We start from the raw sequence: 16,116 nt of genomic DNA, 5'->3' as shown, positions 1-16,116 counted from the left end.
ATGTATTGGTATTTTAATTAAATTTTGGCGCTTAACGCCTTGGCCGATCAGCATGGTAGACACCGATGACTGGCAAGTCCATATAAATTACATTGTAAGAAATTCAGCGAGGCATTCAATGTGTTAAACATAAGGAAAAAGCCTCTGTCTGTTTGTCTGTGTGTGTATGTACTGCCGCTGTACAAACCAGACCGTTTTACTTATATCCACCAAATTTGGCAAATATATACTTTGGAGGGTAGAAATGTGCCTTTCGGAGCAATATTTTAAAATTTTTAATTAGAATTTTACAAAAATCGAGCGAAATGGTGGCGTTTTTTCGCGATAACTTTCTAAAATTTTACAGTAGAAAAATAATTTTTACAGCATCATAAAATTAAAAAAAAAAATCCTTTTAAGGCTATCAATTTTTTTTTTTGTCATATATATCTGATGATGATGATGATGCCGTGCCTGCGTTACCACGGAAAGGGGGTGCAGTAGCTTCTGAGGGAAAAGACCCCTGAGTACCCGAGGGCAGAAGTCTGACTTCTAGCTTATATGAAGATGAAACGCACACATTCGCTTGCACAACCCCTTTTTACAGGGGGACACATTTAAACACCTTACAGATAGAACACAGAAAAAGAACAACCATGCCCGAACCGGGATTCGAACCTGGGACACCCAGATCACGGGGAAGATGCGCTACCCCTATGCCAGGACGCTGGCGCTATGTATATCTTTTTTCTATATTTAATAAATTTTTTTAAAAATGTAACGTATTTTGCAGTGATGCATTTCATTGTTGAAAAACTAAATCGTTCGCAACGTTGCTAGTAATATTTCCTCCTGGCTTTTTTCTGTCGTTGTGACCAGGATATGAAGATTAGGTTTATTTTTTCGTGTTGAGTAGGTTTCGGTATTAAGTATGCTTCTAATAAATTTTTTGATATTTTTTTGCATTTACAAATGTCCTGTATGGGAAAAGTCTTACAGCCATTTTGCTAAGGTAATAGAGATTATAATTTTGGTCAAGGCAGTTCTTGCACTAGTAACGCGACTCAGATTCTGCACATGTGAGAATGAAATGTTTTCGAATGCCAACATTTGATTGGAAGGTTTGTTTTGTGATTTAATCTGACCTTTCACCTTAAACGGATCGACATTTCAATGAAAGATAATGATGAGATATTACATAACCTGAAGAATCAATTCTCCACATACTTTCAGGGCGCACTAATGGAAAAAGTTCTAATGGCACTTTACAATTTTAAGGCTTATTTCAGTAATAATAATAGAAAAGTTGGGCATTTCAAACTCAAATGACTACTCTCCATTGCAATTTTGACATCAATGCAACGTTATTAATTGTATGGAGAAAAAAATCGAATAGTTATGAAGATGAAAATACTATTTTTTTTTCTTTTATACGTAGCATGGAGAAATAAAGTAATCTTCAAAAAATTCGAACTCGAAATTTTGACGAATTTCCATGTTTTAGACCTCCTTGAGTTCGAAAAACACATTTTTAGAAAATGTCCGAGGGTCTATCTGTGACAAAGAAAACTCAAAATCACTTTGAATTAAATAGTTGAAATTTGGTATACGGTTTTTACACCAAATTTAGAGATTTCTATCACATTTAGAGTAAAATCTGTTTAAAGGAAGTCCATCTGTCCGGCTGTTAAATACAATTTAATACGATAACTACAAAACGAAGAGAACTAGATAGATAAAATTCGGTACCAAGATTTAACATCTATAGTGCAGACACCCGTCAAATTTTGAGTTAAATCCAACAATGGATTGACTGTATGTTGACATGTACTATCAGAGACACGTTAATACGATCATTCAAAAAGGCAATGATTTAAATACATCAAATTTGAGATGGGCTTTTATGACTACAAATGCAGTTTTTGGATAAAATTTTTGTTCCAATCGATTGAGAAAAACGCATCTAAAACACAAATTCGATTTTTGGATACTATTAAGGCATGTCAGGGTTGAATCGTCAAGGATGATACGATAGATGAAAATACTAACTTCACGCCAAAAATTAATATTTGGTAACTATTGTAGGATCAATGTCATATACGGTGTTCTCTGGCATGAGAAATTTATTATAGAATATGCCAGAAAGTTTTGGGGAAAACACTCTCACTGGTTTGATAAAGTAGATCAATCAATTAGGAAAAACAGCTGATCTATGGCTACAGTACTTTGAATCAGTAACCATTATAGCTCATTCAAGGAAGTGTTAGCAATGTTTCTTACAGCAGGACTTTCTTTTACACCTTGTCTATTATTTTTTTCAATGTAAGGGTGTACTTGAAAAGAATAAACGATGCAATTTGTAAAACACGCGGGAAAGTCTCTTCAAAATGAGCAGGTGTGGTTTGGCTCATATACGGTGATGAAACGCTTGTGGTGGATTGGGATGAGTGAGAATAGAACCTGGGACCTTGTGGTTCGCAGCCCAGTAACATGACCACAATACAAAAGCAACTGCTCGTGTAGCGTAGCTGTTAACTGGCTTATAAGCTTTCACCACACGCTTTAGAAGTGTTATACAAGAGAGAGGTTTCTACGATAGCTTTCTTAATAGATGATTTTGTGATCCATACTCAGCATATTTGTGGGACAAATAAAAAAAAAATCATCTACATGTTCTCAATTATTAGCAATAAACAAGTTGAATCAAGGACTTAATGAAACAAGAAATTCAAAATAATATTGCGACATTGCTCGTTTTTATTGATATGTAAGATTTAGCACCTGGATTAGTTGCATTAAGATATCAACTACTACGAGGCTGTATCAGCAGACGTTATTGCAAAGAATCGTAAACGATACTATAAAAGTTTGTTTTCTCAAGCTGAAAAGAGGTACATGGCTATAACAAAGTCTTTCTCAATCAGTACAGCAATATTCAGTACACTGCAACTTTTCTATCGAATAATGTGTCTTGTTTATCACCTGACCATTTATAAGAGCTTAACAGTAAAGACTTATTCTAGCTTGCAACAGTATTTACGGCTTTATTTCAGAATAGTGGTGTTATGTGAAAGATAAAACAGAATTTTTTTAGCTTTCATTTGGTATTTAGCAATGACAAACTATAGTTTGCTCTTAATAGAGGTACTCATTCATCCAGTAGTATATCCAAATCATTGACATTTTTTATAATTTTATGCAATATAGTAACATAAAATAAAAAAGTATATATTGAGGTCCAATATAATCATATTTTTCAAGCTGACAATAATAGCGATTTTTTTTTTTATTTAAGACTAAAGACAATGTTCCAAATTGCACATTTACAGAAAATTCTGCTTTGGTTATTATTTAGAAAATTTTGATTTTAACTTTCTTGCTTGTTTTCTCTTCCAATATGAAATGCACAGAATAAAAAAAAAAAAAATTAAAAAGTACTATCGAATATTTCACCAAAATAGTATTTAAATTTTTACATTTCAGTTTTCTCTTTCAGTTAAATCTTATTATTTATGAAGAAACATAGTTGTAACTTTTTTTATTAGCAAGATATAACCATTTTACAGTTTGACTTTTTCGATTTTTCAAGTGGAGGGAGGGAGGGACAGGGCATAAGGGGAGACGCTTTCCCTTTAGAGGTCAGACTTTTCGATTCTCAGTTCGTGAAGGTCAAAAGAATATTTGACCAAAGTTTAATATATATATATATATAGTTCAGCAATGGATTGTAAAACCCTCCGCGCTTTTGCGTCGTCAATATAGGGGTGAAAGGAAAGATGAAAGGAGGAGATGTTTACAATTACTAGTATCTAATAGGGGAAATCCAAGGTCAAAGGGAATACCGGAAATGGACTCATCGTTCCGTCGAAATGCGGTCGTCTCAGAATCCGTTGACGAATATTAATTTTTCTCCTAAATGCCATTTTCTAGTCTAATTGCAATGGAATATGACTGCGTTGTGCATAATGTATTGTTTAAGTGAATTAGTAATTTTAAAGGGGGGGGGGAAATAACCTGTTGTTTGTTCAAAATATCGCTTTATACTATTTTAGATTTGCTCTGTCTATTTTCTTTTTATTCGTAAAATTTACCTCAACTTATGTAACAGTGGTAAAATGCACACAAAGAACTGTATTTATTATAGTCGCAACGCGCATGCGCATGATTCCAATAACTAAAAAAATGGAAACTATTGCTTAAAATATACTTAAAACTAGAGAAAAAATTTATGGAATAAAATTAATATCACATGAAGGGTAATTTTATTTTAATTATAAAGTGGTGTAAAAACAGTTTTTGTGTAATAATATGCTTTGAAATTATTGAGGGAAAATATTAATTTCTTGGTTAATATTCAATTAAAAATCTAATTTAGATTTCGAAAACTCTTTTCTTCCTTCTATCCAAGAAAGTGCGCAATTTGGTGACACTAGATCTAATGGAGAAACTCAATATAGAATGTGTTTATAGAATATATGTTTCTTTTCCACATAGAAATTTATAGAAAATTTGCCAACCTATAAACATTATCATTTTAAAAAAAAGTAATGTGCAATTATTTTATGTCATGTTGCTTTTTGAAAAAGATCAAATTTTAATTAGTGACTTTTAAAATCGATTCCAAAATGTATAATGTATCTATCGAACTGGTTGATGTACTGATTTGTACATTTCTTTAACTTGATTACAGAAAATTTATACTTACAAAATACTAAATTTTCTTGCAATATTTAATCATGGTTAAGCTCACAAGAAAAAAAGTTTTGGGAGAAAAAAATTAAATGATAAAATTAAAGTGTAAATGATTCACACTTCTATAATTTTTGTTCCAAAAGATAAATTGAAAATATTTTTAAAAAAAAGATAATTCTTAAAATCATTTTTGTGTTAAATTACAATAATCAAAAAAATATTAGTCAATCACATAATTTATATTTTTATATAAAATGTTTCAGACCTATTTTACTTACTAAATTAAGCTGTGTTGTTTCTGCCTCTAATAGTATCCACGTGATTATTTTTCTAATTCAGCTCTAAATATATATTTTAATTATTCTCTCCGTGCCCTGAAATTTATAATTGTATTACAGAAATATTTATATTTTTTTATTTCAATATTTTCACCAAATGTTCTCAAAAATGAAAGAAGAGATTTAACAGATCTACATAACTGATCAGATTTTTACATAACAATTACTTTCTAAATTTCAGGTATCAAATTTGGGCATATTTGTTTCATGAAGTGCCAGTTTTCATTAGCTTGATACTAAAGATGCACCTTTTAATTTTAATCCAATGGCTTAAAAAAGTGTATGAGATGTCCAGCAAACATTATTTCACAAAAAAAATGAAATTTAAAACGAATTTTTTTTAAAGCATCTGTTACATGTGACATGGCTTGTGAGAAAATCAGTTAAAACTATTGCTGTTACTGAAACTCTAGTCTAAATTAGAAATCAGAATTAAAAAAAAACATTAGTTTATATTTTTTAAAAATTAAGAGATATTATATACTAATCAATTCGACAAGCTGTAACATTCTTGTTAAATAAATTGTATGCACATTAAAAACTATTAGTAATTTAAACAGCTTCCCACCAAAAATAATTTTTAAATTTTAAACTAGTATTTATAAATCAATATGAAATATGATTACTATTTAAACTGATAATATAAAAATATATCTTTTTAACCCTAGAAGTAAAAAGTTTAACAAAATATAAAGCCATTGAAGCAACCTTTTTGTTCCTCATGTCCAGTGCTAAAGCATATATTTTGGAATATAAATTTATATTCAGATTTTATAAAATGTTGCAAATGTTTATCAAACTAAAATTTTTATAGCCTTAAAAAAAGTGAGAGCTCAAAGAGTTAGCTTATCAATGGAGTCTATCATAAATTAAGAATATATGTACAAATGTTTTCATCTCGTAAAAACTAACTTTGTCCTCCGATTTTCTAAATCAGTTGAACTAGTGAATGATTTATTAATATTTTTTATTCTCCTTATCTTCTAATAAAAAAAATCTTTAATTAAATATTTTCACAGTTTAAAATTATGTTTAGAATTATTACAAAATCTTATGAATATTTGTTGATTATTAATGAAGGCATTCAAATGATTTTAATTAATTCATCTAATTTTAGATAATTTTCCATTTGATCGAATTTCTAAATGATAAAATAAATATGAAAATATTCACCAAATGGAACAAACAGTACAATTATTTTTGATCCAATAGAAAAAAATCATATTTCATTTAATTATAGATTTAATATAATTTAAAATTGTTCAATTTTTAAACTTTATTTAATTAGGCATAGCTTCAAATTAAGTGCCTTAATAAAGATGAATTCAACTTTTAATGTTATTAATAATTTTCATGGAAAATAATTATTAAAAAAAATCTGTTTACACGATAATTCAGTTGCTCAAGAAAAAAATCTCGATACAAAAAAAAAAAAAAAAAAGCAATAACACTTCTTTCTGATAAGAATATGAATTTATATTAAAAACAAAACAGATTTTTAAAAATTTAAACCTTTTTTACGAAATCTTTGCTGAAATTCAGAAATCCTCGAGGGTTAAAAAAAAATCTTTTAACATAATTTATAACAGAGAGAAACATGTAATAAATTATATCAGGTAGTTTTCTTAGAAGAAAATAAATGTAAATTAGTAAAACAAATTGTTATAAAATATAGTTATATGTCATTCTTATGTTTTCTTAATTATTTAATACTTAATTTCAAGAAAGACGCAACAAGACTCATTAGTAAAACTAGTTCTTTTTTATTTATAAGTATACAATTTATTATTTCAATACTTTTAATGCAAATTGTTAATGCTATTACAATGAAGTTCCCTAGAAGTTACAAAATAAAATAGCTGGAATTAAAGCTTAGCATAACTATAAAATTCTTTTCAATTTAAAATAAGTTAAATGAATAAGTAGTTAGCTTTAAATATAGATCAACCAATCAATTAAAATTGATAACTATAACAAAATTTCAGTTCAAAGAAGAAAAAAAGTAGCTATTTTTTTTAAGAATTTAATCTTTGTATTAAACTATATTTATTAAATAATACCTAAATTAAAAATATAATAAATTCATTTTTATATTTAGTTTCATATTTCTGCAAAATATTTTTCAAGAAAATAGCATTCCTCAATAATGTGTATCATTACAGTGCTATTTAAATTAATAAACAATTTTGAAGTAAACAACAACACTGAAAAATCAGAATTGCAAATACTAGAATATCTTTACATACACCTTATGCATAAGTTACAATAATTTAGAAAACATATTGATATACTTTATATTTATATGATAACTAGTTGAAATAATTTGCACACATTAAAAATACTAGGCAGATGTAAAATACTTTTTTATTTTCTGACTTCATACAAGATAAAAACAAGGAAATATTATAACTGGCCTAACAAAATTTACAAGCATTTGCTTTAACAAATTTATAAATATTTCCCAATACTTTTACAAAAAAAGTTTTAAGTGTTCCGATTTATATAATATTCATTACCTTTGTGTAAGTACACTTATGTAAGCTTCAGTAAAAAACAATAATACTGAACATACATTTAAAATATTCACATAAATTACATCACAAAAAAAGTTTGTTCAAATGAAATAATTTCATATACCAATAAATTTCCAATTATTTAAATAACTAGAAAAATAAATTTTAATCTGTAATAAAATAAAAAATATCAAAAAATGTAATTCATCAATCTACAATGAAAATAAAATCTTTCAGAACAATTCACTTTTAATGAGATGCGAAATAGCAGAGAAAAAAGACAATAAATCTATGAAACGGAGCATAAATATAGAATATATTATAATGATTAACTAATACTAACAGATAAAAAATGAAATGAAACTAAATTCAGATCAAATAACATTGGCATCAAGATATAAGGCAGGTAAAATAATATTGACATTTTTTTAAAAATAGTAAGTTGAATATGAACATCATAAGAAATTTATTTAGCTGCATGTGCAAATATTTGTTGATTACTGAATATATAATATAATAATGATAGTTAGAAAACATTCATGAATGATTGTTGTTAATTTAATAATTATTCCAATTTTTTTTCCATAATTTTAACATAAAATTTCACAGCACATTTATAAGCCTGACTATCACATTAACACTATTCTATGCAAGCTATTAATATTTTTAAAAAAAACATAAAAGAAATCTCATTGTTTATAATATTTGAAATTAGTCTCTTAGTTACATAAGAATAAGTATTTTTAAATTTAAATATTAAGTTACTCAATGCATTTTTGTTTCTTAAGTATACTGTTTTACATTACACACACCATCAATAATATTTTTACAAATAAACTTTCGAAAAACATATATAAATAAAATAATTTAAATATCACACATACTTTCCAGTCCTACAACAGATTTAACACCATATACTCTAATACTTAAATACCTTTTATTATTTCTAATATAAAAGATAATTTTCATCCAATTCATAAAACTCTGCAACATAATTCCAACAATTACATATAGCTAATTCTTCCACATATTCGGTGGAAATAATTTTAGTTTCAATAACATGTAATTTAAGTGTAATACTTTCGATTCTCTCATCATAAGATGTTGACCTACCTCTTCAGGATTGAATAGTTCTATAATGAGTTCCTCTGGGTTGTATTTGTTTCGAAGAATGGATGTGTTCTGTATTTTTCATAGTCGGGAAGATCTAATTTTTCTTCAGCAATACGGATGTCGTTTTTTATTTCATTAATCAGATCGTCGACAGACAAGAAATCTCGCTCTGGTCTGATGTGTCCAAGAATAACAAGTTTCAAGCTGGCGCCGTAAAAATCACCTTCGAAATTATGTAAAATATGCGTTTCTAACGATTTTTTGTCATTCTGGTAAAAAGGATTCCAACCAATACTCAGAACAGCTTTGTGAATGGGTCCGCTATTGACACTTGCCATTCCGTAGTAGATACCGCAATCCAAAGCTTTCGGTAATTTCTCAATCACTTCATGATTGATGTTAGCTGTCGGGATTCCCAATTCTTTGCTACCTCTTCCAAATCCTTTGGATACTTTTCCATCCACAAAATATGGAAGTACCTGAGAATAGTCTTTCGCTATTGAGGAAAACATTTTGAAAAGAGATGGAAGACGGGTCATACACCTACGTAAGAGAATCGATCGATGAATTTCCGTTTCTCCTTCCGTCGGAGAGGTAACTTCAACTGCAGTTAGAGTTGCCGTCGGCAGTTTTTAATCAGAAAATGCAGTTATCAGAAACGACTGTTTCCTCATCACTTGTATTTTATTACCCAGTAGTTACGTAATCGGAAACAGAAGTTTTATACCCACTCTCGAGCAGTTGAAACGACCTGAATGATTCCGTAATTCACGTGGTGTCATTAGAGTAATCAAAACATTAATTTTTCTTCCCACCAGATGGCGTAACACACTAGGTAAAGATGAGAGGTATTATGACTTCTAAGCCACCAGAACTGAAAAGTAAATAAAACCTTTTCGTTTGTGTTGATTATATAAATTAATATCTACGCTCACGTATATAGCACTTTTATTTTTAAACGAATAATAATGATTCGTTTATATTTAAAGGAAGATAACAGCTTTAATTTCATTTTCGGATTAGTCACGCACTTTGTTGGAAGGAATCATAGTGACGTCATAGCATTGCGTAAGAGAATGTGCAGATGACGTTTGCACAAGACTTTATGTTTTATGCACATGAATTCAGGACGATACATAATTACATTTTTTTAACATCAAATATGTTTGTTATTTTTATTTTGTAATATCCGTTCTAAATAACGCATTTAAAGCAAATCCTCTATTAATTGTTATTCGATACAAAATGTTTTCAAAGAAAAATTGAAATAAAAGAATTGTCAACTATTTTTATTATATTTTTTTTTGAAGTTTGCTTTCTTAATTCTTTTTACAATCAGCAAACCCAACTAACACACTATGTTGTCTAATATTTCAAAATTAAAACAAACAATACAATATTGATTCCATAATAGAATGGTACAATATTGAAAATTAAACAAACAAAATTTTCAACGTATTTTCTAAATACAATAAAATTTGAAATATGACAAAAATTTCTTTATATTCGCACAGCATTTTTAAACATCACCTATTGCTCTTTTCATTAGTCTTACAATTCCTCTCTCAATCCCATTTGCAGTTTACCTTGAGGCTAGAACTTGAAAGTTATGATTAATTATTATCATTTATCCATTTAACTAAAAAAACTTCAGATTTTTTAACCGGTTAGTTAACAGAGTAATTTAGGAATTTATCTCGATATGAACGATTATATATCAATATAATCTATCGTTATTTTGAATAATTTTTTAATTAATAATTTTTTGTTTTGTTTTTATTTTATTTATTTAATTATAAAATAAATTTTTTAAATTTAATTCTATAATGCCGAATTGAGAATATAAATTAGAACCAAACATGGAGGTTTTTCGCTCATGAATAATATTTGCTACTGATAAAAATTTGGTTAAAAAATAAATAATTAAAAAATTTTGGAATATTATGAAAATTTTCATTTCTTTTTCGCAATCTTGTACCGTTTTTGGAACCATATGAACAATATTATTTTAAAATTATGGAGAAGGGAAATAGAGTCATCTATACAACGTGGATTGTTTATTGCAAAACCCGTGATAGTTGATTTAAATAGAATAATTTTGACCTGTTCTAAGAGCAATGAGAATTAAAATGGATAATTTTTAAAGTAAAAATTTATAACTATATCCAATTTTATTACAAAATTGATATTAACTTATTTTACATTAAATTAATTAATCTTAAATAAAGGACGAACTTGAATATTTCATTAAAACTTGGATGATTAGCATCAAATTAAATTTTTGTTATTAAAATAAAAAGAACTGTTCGGAAATAAAATAGTAATCATTAAAAAAATTATAATTTTTGAATTTTTAATACAATGTAAAAATTATTCCTATGAGTTAATATTTTCGGAAGTTATAGCTGTGAAACACACAAAATTTGCTTTATTTTCCTTAGCTTTTGACTTTAAAAAACTGATATTAACTTGAAAGCAAGATTTGAGGTAGAAGTCATTTCACAAAAAATTAAAGAACTAATTCTAATACTTTATTGTTAAAAATTAGTTTTTATTATAAAATTAGCTATTATAATATTAGTTATTGTTACATATTAGTTATATCAGTAATCTGTGTTGCTATGAATTGCAGTTAATTAAACCTTAACATTCTGCTGGTTCCATTATGGAAATATAAGGCTGCATACATACTTTAATCTTGAAACATGTATAAATTAATATTTAATTCAAATTGTGTAGATATACCTTTACTGAGATGACAATTATTATCTTTGACTGTTACTGAAAGTAACTGCTCCGTTTTTAAAGAATTTAGTTGGAGGATGTGACCAACAAAGCATTATAAAGATTTAATTAGATTTTGGATAGCAAAAGAGCGTTGTCTCTATTAGCGCAAAGTGCCCACTAATTTTATTATAATATATTCATGATATTGATCGTTATTCAAAATACCGAGCAACATCGTGGAAATAATGTGTAATATCTTGTATTAATAGGGAAGGGATAAATTTTGCACTACAAAGTTCATCCTTTTTCACATAGTTTTCTGTAGCGTATTCTGAATGCAGAAAATATAATTAATTTCACAAATATAATTAATGTAATTAAAAAATATAATTAATATAATTCCGAAAATATAATTAATTCAATGATTGCATCAGAATTGGATTCGAAATCCAATGCACATATTTTAGTTTTTGGATTTGCTTCAAATACAGTAAAGTGCATTTAAAGAAGCCATTTTCATTTTCACTGTATCTGAATTATTTGATTCTGTGAAAGTGAGATGGTAAAAAATTCTGATTAGCAAGAATTTCATATTTTCCTTGAAGAGATGCATCTACTAAAAATAGGTTTCCATCCCATCCTCCCAAAACCTTCAGTTCAGTATAAAATATAAAATGCTTTAAATTTTAATTCTAAGATAGACATGTTGGTTGAGTCCGTCAAAAAATATCCGGACATTTACTATTATTTGTAACCTCTAAAAATTAAATTTAATGAAAAACTGTCATTCAATTGTGAAGAATGTTCTCTTTAGAAATTTTTAAATCGCATTTTTTTTATCAGTGGCCATTTACAAATTTATGTTTTTATAATCTTCAAATTTTCAAATGCAGCTCCTAGTTTTCTTTTCTTTTTTTTAAAATTGATTCTGTCTAATAAAATTTCAGACAAATCAGTTCAAATTATTGGAAGATATACGAAAAAAAAATGATTATGGACTGGCTTGTTATATGCAATCATAACAAATATAACACTCTATTATTCTATTTTCACATTATTCAAGTTTTTATATGAATTGATATTATGGTTACTTTGCTCAAAGAAAAATTAATGGTTTAATTTATACTTTTTTCTTCCTTAACAATGAAAGACTAAATAAGAATTTGAAATATATGACTTATTTGTATATTTAGTTGCAAAAAAATAATAAATAAATAGTATTTTTAGCTATATTGTTTAACATAACTTAGCATTTCGAATAAGTTTATCATTTAATATTAATAAAAAAAACTTAAAATAAAAGTTTTTTGTACAGCTGAAAAATAAAAGTCAAATTCCTATTTTCTGAAACATTCCTTTATAATTCAAACATAAATTACACAATACTAATGATTTGCATTCTTAAGATAACCAAACGATATTTTAAACTCTTTTTAATAATTCTTTCATTCTTATTTACTAAAGCATATTAAATAAAAAAATAATTGTTATTATGGAGACGCATAAAAGCTTTTGTTTCATTGTTTTAAATGACATTTTGTAAAATAATCTAGTGACACTGCATTATCCTGACACAAGAAGTTACTTTTCTAATTCATACAATAATGTTTTATTTATTCATGTATTTAAAGTTACATAAAAATTGTGCTTTGTACAAAATTTTCATTATAAACTTCTTTCATTAATCAAAGCTTTCGAGAACATTTCTATAACAAAACTCTGGTGCCATTTGCTCCAAACAAAACTTCACTTGAAATGTAATTGAAGTAAAACCTGTTACAAGCATTGATTTTTCCTTCTCATTTTTGAATTTATTTTAAAAAGAGAGAATATAATTGAATCTAAAGCAACATTGAAAGATACGCTTCATTTTCAGTTCCCTTTTAACGTTTATTTTTTATTTTTTTGTTCCTACTGGAGAATTTTTGTGAAGTTGAGATGTTCCACAAAAAATGAAAATAATGTTGTTCCGAAAGTTTTTGGTTATTACTAGATATCTTAAAAAATGTTGGACGAGAATAGTCAAAATTTCCAATAGTGATTTTTTTAAGTCTTGTTTCTTCAAATTGCATTAAAAATTTTATGAGTTTCTATTTTAAAATTTTTTACTTGTAAATTTAAAGAAATGATTAAAAGGATAAAACAAATTTTCATTCTTTTAAAAATATCTAACTTTCCTCTTGTTTATTTATTTTAAGGAACAATATTGATTATTTTCAAATAATTATTATATTTTGAAATATATTTAAAAAAAGAACTGGAATCTCCTATTTAATATCAGGAACTGAAATTTTCAGTTACTTATAATTCATAACTGTTTACTCAAAATTACGAAATGCTATATGTATTTGAGCTATTTTAATCTGAAAAATTCAGATACGATATCAGAAGTTGATATTTAAGAAAATGCTTCATATATATACAAAGCCCATTATATGAAAAAATACTTCATATACTTATAGAGAACAGATTTTTACAGCGACAGGCACTTATGATTTCATTGTTTTAGAACCCTGGCTATGCCGGTCGACAGGAACTCCCGGAAAATTTAAAAGTACAGTTTCGCACTGTGGCTATGATGGTGCCGGATCGTCAAATCATTATCCGTGTCAAATTAGCCAGCTGTGGATTTCTCGAAAACATCACCCTGGCTCGAAAATTTTACACACTCTACAAACTTTGCGAAGAACAGCTGTCTAAACAGGTAAGTTTATATATATATATATATATATATATCTTAATTTAATTTAAATTCTAATTAATTTCCTAATCTTTATCTTAACTTAGACGACATTAACTACATTCTAAAATGTTCTCTTATTTCCTGATCCAATTCCCACTTTTTATTTAATTATTTCTAACACTTGCTTAACAAATTGCTGACTCAATTCATTTCTACGCCGGGAGCGAAGGGATAAAGATCCTAGCACCTAGTTTTCAAAGATCCTAGTTTTCAAAGAAACCTAGGGTTCCCTTACATAAATAGACACGTTTCTGAGACACCTCTATCAAAATCTCATAGTAAGGGACATTTTTTTTTTTTTTTTTTAATACGGTGCCGCGATGGAGACTGATGCATTGTCTTTTCGCTTCGTCTCTGAGTATATTATGCCTCCAGAGGAAAATAAATTGAAGTTAATTCCAAAAGTTTCTTTTTTTCGTCCCCACACCTACAAAATGATGTTTACACACACACACAGTATATATTTCCTAATTCCCATTTAATATTTACTTCCATTGCCCGTACATCACAGGTAGTGAACTCTTATCGAGTTTTAACTACATAAAGCAATAATACAAGATTTTTTAAAAGATTTTTTTTAATTGCTATATACAGTAGACTCCCGATTATCCGCGGGCGGGTTATCAGCGGTGCGGATTATCCGCGCCTGCCGCAAAAAGTTTTTTTTTTTGTCTGATTTTTTCAAAAAGGTGCAGTTTTACAGTTATGCTTTTGTAATTACATAATACATTACAGTATTAAAACAGTACATATGTATTAATTTTTCTGTGTATCCTAGACGCCTCTCGTAAGTACAAAGCACTTTTCTGTTTTCATTAACAAAATGCATTTTAGGTTAGTTTTGAGTGATATACTAAAATATTAAGCGTTAGTTAAACATTTCCTGCTGTTTATTTTACGTTTTATTGTACATAAAACGATTTTTCAAAGTTGGAATGACTGTTTTCCTTTTTGCTATACCCGTTTTTAGCTTTTTTCGGATTATCCGCGATTTTTGTTATCCGCGGCTGCCGCGCCACCCAATTCCGCGGATAATCGGGAGTGTACTGTATTTTCAAATACTACAGAAGCAAATATAGAGCAATATAAGTTTTTAAATAGAAAAACTGTTGGCGATTTGGGCTCTCTATGTCTAAATAAAGAAATGGAATGGATTTAACTCAAGTTCCGAATATTAATGATCACTCCACGCCACGGCAGTGTGAATAATGCACTCCAAAATCAATCGTCATTATGAAAAACCGGTAGGAATTGGCATGGCGAGGATTGAAAGTTTTGATATCCAACTGGTTAAAGTATCCATTCCCATCCATCCTATCCGCCGTTTCTATTGCATGTTCACTGAATATGAGAGGGGAGGGAAAGGTTTGAATGCGTAGAGGTTTGGGATGGCTTACAGTTTCTCTCAGAAGGCAAAGAAACTATCTCGGCATGCTTAAGAATGATCCGTTTAAATTGATAGACTAAACAAACAAACAAACAAAAAAGAATGGCTTGGATCACGAATTACGATTTCTTAAAAAATATATATATTAGATTAAATTAAACGAGTCTTAAATGTATGAAAGATGCAAGTGCCACTTTCTCTTACTTAATACATTTCTATATGTTTCTTCCTTATTGGGCCATAGTTGTAGAATTGGCAGAAAATAAATGCCTTTTCCTTTTTTATAGAGTTAAAGGAGCGAAAAACTGAAATATTCCGTATATATATATATATATATATATATATATATATATATATATATATATATATGTGTGTGTGTGTGTGTGTGTGTGTGTGTGTGTAATGATATTTTAACTCTAATTTCAATTTAATTAATTTTCAAGATTTTATCTTAATTTAGCCCATAGTAACTTCATTCTAAAATATTCTCTTATTTCGTGATCCAATTCCACTGTCCCTACTTAATTAATTCAAGAGAAGCTTCGTTAAATGGTTGAATCAGCTAAAATCTAACTTTCCCACAATACGCGTGAAGAGATAACATACCGCTGATCAAGCAAATTC

The 16,116-nt window shown here is 27.9% G+C and overlaps 2 protein-coding genes across 2 annotated transcripts in view; one reads left to right on the top strand and one right to left on the bottom strand.

The window, feature by feature from the left end:
• LOC129965553 (dynein axonemal heavy chain 5-like) overlaps positions 1-16,116 on the top strand; it is a 272,814-nt gene that overhangs the window by 49,954 nt on the left and 206,744 nt on the right. The window contains exon 14 of the mRNA XM_056079546.1: positions 13,872-14,066. Within this exon, the coding sequence (XP_055935521.1) occupies positions 13,872-14,066 (195 nt within the window). The remainder of the gene's footprint in view (positions 1-13,871; positions 14,067-16,116) is intronic.
• LOC129965554 (riboflavin kinase-like) lies at positions 7,352-9,426 on the bottom strand. The gene has a single exon (XM_056079547.1). It carries the CDS (start codon positions 9,172-9,174, stop codon positions 8,656-8,658), a length of 519 nt encoding a protein of 172 aa, XP_055935522.1. The 5' UTR covers positions 9,175-9,426; the 3' UTR covers positions 7,352-8,655.

This window comes from Argiope bruennichi, chromosome 4 (genome assembly GCF_947563725.1).
Source record: "Argiope bruennichi chromosome 4, qqArgBrue1.1, whole genome shotgun sequence".
Classification (NCBI taxonomy): Eukaryota; Metazoa; Arthropoda; class Arachnida; order Araneae; family Araneidae; genus Argiope; species Argiope bruennichi.
The sequence above is the reverse complement of the archived record's forward strand: the minus strand, read 5'-3'. Positions and strand labels throughout refer to the sequence as shown.

Coding starts and splice junctions, on each gene's coding strand:
- LOC129965554 (XM_056079547.1), bottom strand. CDS start 9,174: ATGACCCGTCTTCCATCTCTTTTCAAAATGTTTTCCTCAATAGCGAAA.